We start from the raw sequence: 10461 nt of genomic DNA, 5'->3' as shown, positions 1-10461 counted from the left end.
GGGCAGTTTACGGTAAGCACAGGACTTACCTTCAAAGGGCTGGCGATTCTGGTGTCTGCAATGAAGTTGTTCATCTTTCCATGCAAATAGGCAGCTCCAAATGATGGGCTGCGTTTCTGGGTGAGCTCCCAGCCCCCAGTGAGAACTGCCAGCCAGGTTAGAATGTGCCTGCCTTAATCAGAGCAAAACTATCACGGTTAACAGAGCAGGGTTGATATTTCTCACAGTTCTCGCTGGTTCCCCAACGTCCTGTTTCTGCCCTGGCAATAGCACGCTTGAAAGGAGATTCAGGTGGGCGCCGAGGCGGGCGCAGGCTTTCCTCTATTTCCTTGGGCTGGGGAAAGAGCAGGAGTTCATGCAAACTTCCCACCCTCCTCCCTGGATCCTCCGGGCTTGGTGCCATCTCCAGTTCTTTCCCCCGACTTCCCCACAGTGCCCTCTCCCTTTTACAGTTCCCACGTTGGCTCCTACTGCGCATGTGCTCAGAAAAATGACCCTTCCCCGCCCTCTCCGGTTAATCTGGTGGGTACACTGATCCCTGGAGTGGCCCTGAAGCTGTCTGTCCTGCCTAGTCAAGTAGGCGGGATCCCTGGTCCTACTCGATCCTGCTTAACCAGACGCCTGGCTCCCTCCTTCCATTAGTAACTGACTCCCTCCTCTGACGCTTCTGTCCACCAGGGCCTCATTGATGAGCAGCTGAGCCACAAGGAGAAGCTGTTCGTCCTGACCTTCGGCACCACCACCAGCGCCCTCTGGCCAGACCCCGTGGACGTCAGCGCCTCCAGGTGAGTGGCTACCTGGCCAGGGTGTTCACTTGGTCACTTTCCTCCTGAGCGTTAGTTTCTTTAGTGCATGATTCAAGTGCAAGCCCAAGACCCCATCAGGTAAGTAAATACAGAGGCAACTCACAAAAGCAGAAACTCCAGGAGCCCATCCCCTTTGGGAAAGGGTCACCTTCACAAGCAGCCACCAAATGAGAAGACAAGACGACCACGAGACACCATTTCTGTCCAGCAAACTAGGGGGCAGTTTTGTTGCTATTTAGAGAGAGGGCGGGAGGAGCATGGATTGGGAGCCTCCGGCATGTGTCCCACCCGAGCTGGAACCTGCCACCAAGGCATGTGCCTGACCAGGAGTGGAACCCACAACCCCTTGGTGAAGGGACAGTGCTCCAACCAACTGCGCCACCCCTCCAGGGCCACCTGCTCTTGTTAATAGCGACACAGTATCCCGCCGCATAGATGTGCTACAACCTCACTAGCCCTGTATTTGGGAGTTCCTCATTTGGGGGAGCAGTGAGAGGGAAGGTAGGTAAGAGTTTCTATTTATACCACTAAGTAAAAACGTCTTTTCGGTGAAGGAAGTAACTCTGACCCCTGCCATGTGCTAGGCACCCTCATGCGCTGTCTTAGTTAATACTTGTGGCCAGTTCCCATTTGGCAGATGCGGACCCTGTGACTCAGGTGAGGGACGTGCCCCAAGCAGCGGCGCCAGAGTCCAGGGAAGTGCCGGAGCGCGGGCTCCGGGACGGGGTCTCCCTGCGGCACTGGCTGCGAAGAGGCCCCTGCGAGCAGGGACGGGCTCGGCTCCAGCAGGGCTGGCTCTGAACCCGCTCTGGCAGCTCTGGGTGGCCTTGGCCAGCCCTTCGCCTCTCTCATGAGCAGGACGAGGCCGCGGGCACCGGCCCCTCACTAGTTGTGAGGGTGAAATGAAAACCGAGTGCTGGCCTGTGGCAGTTCTCAGTGCAGACAGTGTTGTTGCCGTGGTGTCCACCTTAGTTAGACCCCGTCCCCACTGTCCCAACTGGAGGCGAACTGGAGGTCGTCCGGCCAGCAGTTCCTCACCCCCAGTCACGCCTGGACTGCGTGATGTCCATCATGTCCCTGCCACGTGTTCCATCACTCACTCTGCACCCCTGGCTCTGCTGTCCCTTTTCCTCCTATCACCCCCATTTCCTGTGGAAGGAGCTCCCATCAGCACCATCGCTGGGAAGGCCGGAGTCCTTGCCACAACTAGAAAGTGGCCAAAACATAATCTAAGGAAAGCACAGAAAATGGTGATGTTAATCCCAGCGTGAGACCTACTGACCAGGAGGTGCTAGGCCTGGATTTGTTCTTTCTCTGTGTAAAAGGGGGACACACTCTACCTGGTTCGGCTCAGTGGTTAGAGTGCCGGCCCCAGGACTGAAGGGTCTCGGGCTCGATTCCGGTCAAGACTTGTACCTTGGTTGCAGGCTTGATCCCCGGCTCTTGATCCCCGGTTCAACCTCTCTCTCTCTCTCTCCCTCCCTCCCACCTCCCTTCCACTCTCTCTAAAAGTCAATGAGAAAATATCCTCAGATGAGGAAGGATTAACAACAACAAAAAAGGGAGAGCCAATAGTTACGATAACGAAAGACAGATTTCTAGCAACAAGCTGAGATTTTGTGTTTTTTAGATCAGACTGAAAAGAAATGGAAAGAGCAGAACTCTCCCACTAGCACCATGTGAGGTGTTTAACCAAGAAAGCCTGCGCTGTCCTTTTCCCTGTCACCAGTGGTGTGCGCCCCATCCCTGTGCGGCGGCCTCGCAGCCGCTCCCCCAGAGGCCTCTGAGTGTTCGGGGTTACCGCCACGCTTCGGGCTGCGGGCTGCCTCCCAGGAGAGTTCGCCAGACCCTCTGACAATAGAGTCACTAAGCTCTGGTCCTAGAGTCGAACCTGTTTGAATTCTGTGTTGCCAGTTGGTTAGTATCATCCTACCTCTGAGCCTCAGTCTCCTCATCTATGAAATGGGAATAGAGGCATTCCCTCAGAGAGCTATCCTCAGGCTCAGATGAGCGGGCGCTGGTCCTGGTGGAGCTGTGACCAGGTTGCTGGCCGCCCTCGCTGTCTCCTCAGCCTCCAGGAGCTCAGACTCTGGGTAAGGAAGCCGCAGCCGGAAGGAGGCAGCAATCTGCTCCAAGCCCTGAGGAAAGCCTGCGCTCTCAAGGGGCTGACTTCTCTGGTGACCATACTGGGAAGCTGGTAGGACTCCTTTCCTCAGTGGGGAACAGACTACATGGAGGGGCCACGAAACGGGGTTAGAAGGAAGAGCATCACGCATGACTCCTGACACATGCCTGATGGACGCACCAGCTCAGGGCTGCCAGAGCGGCCAGGCCTGTGCTGTGCCCCGCCCGCTCCTCACACGGGTGACCTGGGACACAGGTGGTTGGCTGGACCCTGCAGATGTTCCCTGGAAATGATCCCTTTGCTCTGAAATGTCCTCATGCAGGGTGCCCCCTGATCTTCCTCCGTCTTCTCCCCAGCCCAGACCAGCCTCCTGAAATCCTGTCTGACTACATCCAACAGGCCACCCTGGGCAGGGGCCTCCACACCCACCTTGTCACCTACCAGTGCGAGGACCGGGTGCCCCCCGTAAGTACCCGCGGCTTTCCCCGGTGAGGGCAGCCTGGACGACCTGCGTGGACAGGCCCCGAGCTGTGGGCCAGAACACGGTCTCCCCCGGTCGGAGGGGACGTGCTGGAGGCTGGAGAGGCTGGGCAGGAGAAAGCTCTCGGAGTACTGGCGGGGCCTGGAGGGTGACCGCGCCATCCCGCAGGCTGTCCTGAAGAACCTCGCGGAAGCTGTTGGGGGCCACTACCACTGCTACACCCCAGAGTTGGAGGTAAGCCACTGCCCGCTGCCCTCACCCTGCCGCTGCCAGGGTGCCTGGGGCCCTGGGCCAGGGCAGGCCAGGCTGCGCACTCGCTTCCCTCTGGCCCCAAGCTCATGGGCTCACACAGGGCTAATCGGGTTCAGATGAATGTGCGGGAAGAACAGGAAGTCACAAGAGATCCTGTGGTTAGATGTGTGATGAGCTCGTTGCACACCTGTGAGGCTGCAGGCGTTTGAAAGCCTCGTGGTAGAGTCCTGAGTCTGACCAGTTGCCACCATGTGGGCCCCAGCAAAGCTCTGAGTCTGCATCAGCGGCCCCAGTTCTCTCCTCGACAGCCCCCCTCCCCGCTCCTGCCGGGATCCGCAGCAGTCATTGCTGAATGAGCAGTCGATCCGTCACCAACCCACCATCCCTGTCCTTGCCCCGTTACCTGTGTCCACAATGGAGGCAACATCAGCAAATGTGTGTAAACGCATTTGGCAGACAGAATGCAGCCACCCGGGCAGCTCACAGGCTGCCTGGCCTGCTCACCGCTCAAGCCGCCAGTCCGTGCGTAGCGCGACCTGTGCAGGGCCCGGAGGAGCATGTCTCACGAGGAGCGGACACCACGGACATTCTTCCCAGCAGCGCCCTCTTGTGCCGGCATTGCCCAGGTTCTGTGTGCAGGGCTCACCGACTACAGGCGCTGGGAGGCCCAGTAAATAAATGATTTAAGAGAGATTTCATCGTAAAGCCTGTGGTCCTCTTGGCGTATCTGTTGTTTTTCCACTTCCTTTTTTTAAAAAAATTTATTTTATTGATTTTTTTACAGAGAGGAAGGGAGAAGGGATGTGCCCGCAACCCAGGTACATGCCCTTGACCGGAATCGAACCTGGGACCTTTCAGTCCGCAGCTGACGCTCTATCCACTGAGCCAAACCGGTTAAAGCTGTTTTTCCTCTCTTGACAGAGATATGGATATCATGAATTTCACTGTCCCCTTTAAAATGAGCAAAATATCAGTGTGAGGACGATAACGCGTGATGACCGACTCTGGGGGCAGCAGGGGGCGCGGGGCAGCCGGCAGCAGCAGCCCGGCCAGGCCCTGCTCGGTGGGAGTGCGGCCCGTGCTGCCAGGTCCTCCGGCTTGTTCAACAAGAGCCAGAAGTCCGGCTGTTCTATGCTTGTTATTTTTCACATTTAAAATAATGAAGTGAAAGTCACATGACGTAAAGTCAGCCGCCTCACCGTGGATTACAGTCACAGTGCGTGCAGCGCCGCCTCCTGCTCCAAACGCTCCCATCTCCCCAGAGGGAAGCGCCCACCGCCAGGCGGCCACCCCCTTCCCCGCCCGCGGCTCCTGGCAGCCGCGCGGCCAGCCTCCCTGGGCGTGCTCAGCCCGGACAGCTCACTTAAAGGGAGCCCCCTCCTCTCGTGGCTGCTGTCACTCAGGCAGTGTCTTCACGGCCCACCCGTGTTGCAGCCGGTGCAGAGCGCTGCTCCTGGTCACGGTGAGAATGTCCCATTTCCTGGGTCTGCTCGCACTCACCCGTCGGTGGCCATCTGGGTGGCTCCCCGTGTGAGCTGCCACAGGTGTTGGTGTACAGGTGTCCGCGCCCCGTTTTCCAGGGTTTGAGGTGGATACCGAGAGGGCCACGCGGGGTCCTAGGCAATTCTGCTTGTTTTTGTGGGGAGCCACCGCTCCGTTTTCCACAGCGGCTGCACCTTTCACGTTCCGCCCGCAGCGCACAAGGGTCTCGAGTCTTAGCATCCTGGCCAACACTGATTATAGTCCTTTCAAAATTATCATTATTACGTAGCCCTAATAGAGGGTGTCAAGTTTCTTCACAGTTTTAAGGTGAGGCAACCCTTCACTTGTCTAAGTGCTGTGGGCCGGTGCTGTCCATGGGACACGGCAGGTTTGGGAGCTCTGCCCCGCGCGTGGGCCAGGCCACGCGCCAGGTTTAATGTAAGGCAGGTGCTGGCCGCTGCCTGCCTCTGGCCTGGGCTGCTGCGGGCGGGCGGCCAGGTGGCCTCTAGCTGGCTTCCTGCTCCTAACACCCCCAGATCTGTGCCAGCCCCGACATCGAGGAGCTGCTGGCGGAAATGCAGAAGGCCCAGAGCCTCCTGGGCCACGTCCACGCCCTGCACCAGAGCGCCACCTGCCCGGAGCTCAGTGGCCTGATGAAGGAGGTAGGTGGGCGGGAAAACTCTGGGACCTTCTCGGGAGGCTGCCAGCTGGCCTCGCCCCACTCTCCTTCCTCACCCCTCCACCCCCCTCCTGGAAGTGAGAAGAGGAAAAGCCTCTCGCTCTGAGCGGGGTGGGCCCCGGGCCCCCACTGTGCCCCCGCTGTGCCGAGGGGCCCGGAGGGTCTTCTAACTGAGAAATTGGGCATTTCCACCGCTCGGTCCCCAGCGTGGCGCGTGACGAACACCGCCCGCACAGAGCAGGCTGTCTGAGATGCCTCCCAGCCCTCACTCAGGGCCAGCGTCCTGCGCAGCGACAGTTACCTTATCGAGGGCAGAACAGCACGCGCACCATGAGCGCTCAGTGCTGCTTAGACGCTGCTCTGGGGGCAGAGCGCTGGGAGGCGGCTTCCTGGCCGGGGCAGGAGAGCAGCCACCTGGACGGCTGCACGTTGGCCCAGCTCTCCTGCTGGTTCCCCAGAACCACCATGGCATCCAGTCATGACCACAGCTCTCATCTGCTGAGTGTGCGAGGGAAGGGGCTGGGTGCTGGATTCCCTGAAGGACTTGTCTGCTCTTTTAGCGGCCGTGAATGATCAGGCATGTTACCAGCCCATCTTACAGATGAGCAGACTGAAGCCAGCAGGTTGACTAACGGCTCCGACTGACCTGGGGCTGCCGGACGGCCACGCCCTTGTCAGAGTTTCCCAAAGTGAAATGCATGTACTATGTGGGTTTCGCAGATGATTGTAAGGCGATACATAGATTAATATTTTTAACATTATATATTGAAATCTACTCATCAATAGATCTTTCTAAATTATTTAAGCACCAAAAAGGAGTCTGTTTTTGAAAGCAAACTAAATTGAATATTCAAACACTTTAATGCCATATGTTTAATTTAAAAACAAACTGGGTAGATAATAGCGCAGTGGTATGCAGATATAGCAGTATTCATGAGGACAGAGCTCAGGTGTATAGTCTGGGAGCTGCTGTTCTATGTTTTGCTTCTACGTGAGCTGTGTGAGCTAGTCTCTCCGCACCTCAGCCATTCAGCTTATAAACGTGGGCAGAGAGGCTGGGCCAGACCAGGCCTTCCACTTGGCTGGTGCAGAGCTGCGTCTGGGTTCCCTGAAGCCTGGGGTTGGGGCCACGTAGGGGACACTCAGCAGGAGGCCAAGGTGAGGGCCCTAATGGATAAGGATGGAGAAGCAGCAGGAAGATGAGCGCACGAAAGAGGAAGTGAATTGTTGGCACATCTTTCTCCTCCCCTGGAACTCCCAGAAATCTCCAGGCAGGGGGGTGAGGGTGTGGATGGTGAGAGGGGAAGGCAAACTGCCTTTAATCCGATGCCCCTGGGGAGCTGTGGTGGGGGACTGAATACTCAGCAGCTCTAAAGTGTGGTTATGTGATGAGGAGTTTTCATTTTAATTTAGATTTCCACAGAGATTGCCAAAGGGCCACTCAGAGATCTCCTGCCTAAACCCCCAAAGCACGAAGCTCCCCTCACAATTGAGTTCCCAAACTTGGACAAGACTTCTGCAGAATGGCTCAAGGTCAATGGCCTAAGAGGTAAGTCCCCGAGGAGGGTGGGCCGAGAGCGAAGGTCCCTGACTCGGGCACCCGCCATGGGGTCCTCACGCGGTGCCCAAGCCAGCGTTTGTCCTTACAGCCAAGAAGCTGAGCCTTTACCAGGTCCTGGCGCCCAACGCGTTCGCTCCCATTGAGGAATTTGTGCCTATTCTCCAGAAAACGGTGTCGTCAACTATCCATGAGGTGACTCAGACTCCGGTCTCTCCATCCTCTGCGGGGAGCTCCTCTGTGGCATTTCCCTTCATAAATGTTCAGAAACAAGAGTCAAGGCAGAGCCCAAGGAGCAGGGCCTGTGGGCCCTGAGAGGTCCCGGCGCTCCTCCCGGCTCTCCTCCCATCTGAAAAGGAAACGTGGGAGGTGGGGCAAAGGGAGGGAATTGGGAACCACCGTCCCCCCACTCAGAACACACTCGCTCTTGTGTCCCCACTGTGCCTGGCACAGACTCCTGCCATAGCTCCTATAATGTGTCAATCTGTGTATTTGTTACATGTCCAGATCTCACCAGATTATGAACCCTTTAAGAGAAAAAACTCTGTATCTCTAATATTTAGTACAAGTCAGCAGTTAATGAATGTTTACTGGACGACTGAGTGGATGAGGAAGGAAAGGAAGGATGAATGGGTAGATGGATAAAACTGTTGATGAATGCGTGGACACGTAGGCGGATGGACGGATGGATGGATGGATGGATGGAAGGAAGGACATGTGAACAGATGGAGAAATGGAAGGATGAATGACATGATAGAATAAAAAAAATAAAAGGATGAAAGTAAGGATGGAAAGGTGGAGAAATGGAAGGAGTAATGAATGGAAAGATGGAGAATCAAAGAAAAGAGAGATGGATAATTTACTCAGTGGATGGATGAATGACTAGGCAGATGAATGATACTTTGAGACGTGGATATGACAATTTGGTGGAGGATGAAAGAAGATGAACAAATTTGACTTCCAAAGTGTTCATGAAGGCCTACCTAGGTTCCCAAACCTAAGGCCCATGGCCAGGGTGTTTGTAAGGTCTCTTACTTTATTACTAGCAAAACTTCCAACCATGTTTTATAATAAAGACTCCCGTGTTCAGGAGAGCTCCAGGGTGGCAGCCTGCCTTGCTGTCCTGAGGGCCTCTGCTGCCAGCGCCAGGCCAGGCCGTGACCTGGGCATGGGGGTGGGCACACTCTGCCCCCAGAATTTTAAACTTAAAATTCTTCCTCACGGTGTGCTTCCATTCGCCTGCGCGCCTCCCGGCCACACTGAGTGCAGAAGGCAATGGTACAGCTTCAGTGGCACGACGGGACGGTGAGGAATGTCCACGTGGACCTGCCCTTCCTCTATGAGTACCAGGTCGGCCATGGGCCCATCAGTCAGAGCATGGCGTGCGTGGGAGGGGGGCGGGGGGGTGCGGGAGGGGAGGGAGGCACCAAGTGATGTGGAGATACCAGGCCAGTGACCGAATCTCTCCTGTAAACCGAGACTGTGCTGCACCCACAGGGCACTTTTGGAGCTTTTTCCACCCCATCCATCCCAGGCAGAGACCTGGATGCTCAGACAAAAGCTTCTAATAAAAAATAAAAAAGTAAAGCTTCTAATCCTTTGACAAAATCTACCTCCTCCCAATATGAGGCAATGAGAGACTTCTCCTCGTGGTCTCATGGCAGCTTGTCCATTAGTGGGATGTTTATACCCATGGCCGCGGCGCACGGTTCCCGGAAGCCGCCTGGGGACACCCCTCCTCTCAGACCCTTTAATCGGCCACGCTCTGCAGTCGCTCACCCCGTGTGGCCTGTGGGTTTGCAGAAACAGCTCAGCAGAGCCATGCGGATGTATGAGAGGCGGATTGAGTGGCTCTCACTGGCCAGCAGGAGGATCTGGGGCACCGTCTGCGAAAAAAGGTACTTTCCCCTGAGTCGTATTCTTGTCCGTCAGGGGTTGGGTGTGTGACGCAGCACATTCCCAGCTCACGGATTCCCTATTGGAAGCCTCAGAAGCCATCACGTAGACTAAGGACGGCAACCCACTCACAGAACCCCTGGGGGGAAAGTCGCCACCAACCTCAGTAACGTCCTCACTGGGTAACTCGGGGTTCTTTCCATTAAGAGGCAACAGAAACAGTGCAGATGGGCTTAAACAAACCAGTGGAGTCTGGTTAAGGTGACACAGAACTCCAAAGCAGATTGGCTGGCTGCCTTCATGGCTCGATCCAGAGACCCGTGTATGTCAGTCTCTCTCCATCCCTCATCTCTCCTCCGATGGCTTTGTCTTCAGGCGGCAGGCAGCTTTCCCCTCTGGTTTTAGCTTCCCAGAACTTGGGGCAGGGGCCGTCCATGCGCTCTGCACCCTGGCCAGGGGGCGTGATGTCCTGCTTCCCACATGCCCACTCTCAAAGCTTGGGGTAGGGTCAGCTCTACCCAAAGCAAATGGAATGATTGAGGCAGAGGGGTGTCCCAAAGGAACACCAGGATGCTGTCGCCTCAAGAGGTACTGAATGCTGAGCAGGGAGAAGCGGTGGGTACCCATTCGAGCCATTATTCTCATTCCATACCTTATTTGATATGTCACCTTTACAAAATAACACACTTTGTAATAATACTCTACATCTCTTCTATCCTTTAATTCTTAACCCTGTGAGAAGTCGTCTTATAAACACTAGTTTATAGTGAGCATGCCAAGGATCACAGGGGTTTTGTGACTTGCCTAAGGTCACAGAGGAAGTGGGCGTGAACCAAGGTCGGCTGATTCTAAATCGAGTGGGGCGTTTTTGTTGTCTACAGGTGTCTCAAAATGAGAACGGAGGGAGGAGATGGGAATATAAGATTTGAAACAGTGAAAGGAAAAAACTGAATGGGGCTAAAGATCTTAAAACAGAGAAACAGGAAACAAAAAAGATACAAACATTTCCCCAGAGGCCCAGATCACATAATCCCACATCCTACTTGCTGACCCTGCTTCTGTTTTTCCTTCAAAGACCCCGACCCATAATGATAGTGAATGCTAGTGCTCTAAGCAAGGAGGGACAGGAAACTCCTTGCGTGCAGCCTCCGCCCTCGGCCATCTCCCCCAGGGACTTTTCCG

The 10461-nt window shown here is 55.6% G+C and overlaps 1 protein-coding gene across 1 annotated transcript in view; it reads left to right on the top strand.

The window, feature by feature from the left end:
- Positions 1 to 666: 666 nt before the first annotated feature.
- VWA3A (von Willebrand factor A domain containing 3A) overlaps positions 667 to 10461 on the top strand; it is a gene marked incomplete at its 5' end in the record, with an annotated part of 37027 nt that continues 27232 nt past the window's right edge. Inside the window, 9 exons of the mRNA XM_015563922.1 lie at positions 667 to 785; positions 2878 to 3003; positions 3288 to 3396; positions 3581 to 3646; positions 5683 to 5808; positions 7239 to 7374; positions 7475 to 7578; positions 8653 to 8733; positions 9187 to 9281. Of these exons, the coding sequence (XP_015419408.1) occupies positions 667 to 785; positions 2878 to 3003; positions 3288 to 3396; positions 3581 to 3646; positions 5683 to 5808; positions 7239 to 7374; positions 7475 to 7578; positions 8653 to 8733; positions 9187 to 9281 (962 nt within the window). The remainder of the gene's footprint in view (positions 786 to 2877; positions 3004 to 3287; positions 3397 to 3580; positions 3647 to 5682; positions 5809 to 7238; positions 7375 to 7474; positions 7579 to 8652; positions 8734 to 9186; positions 9282 to 10461) is intronic.

The sequence above is a fragment of the Myotis davidii genome, unplaced genomic scaffold (assembly GCF_000327345.1).
Source record: "Myotis davidii unplaced genomic scaffold, ASM32734v1 scaffold150, whole genome shotgun sequence".
NCBI classification, from domain to species: domain Eukaryota; kingdom Metazoa; phylum Chordata; class Mammalia; order Chiroptera; family Vespertilionidae; genus Myotis; species Myotis davidii.
Note: the sequence above shows the minus strand (reverse complement) of the source record. Positions and strands in the feature narration are given on the sequence as shown.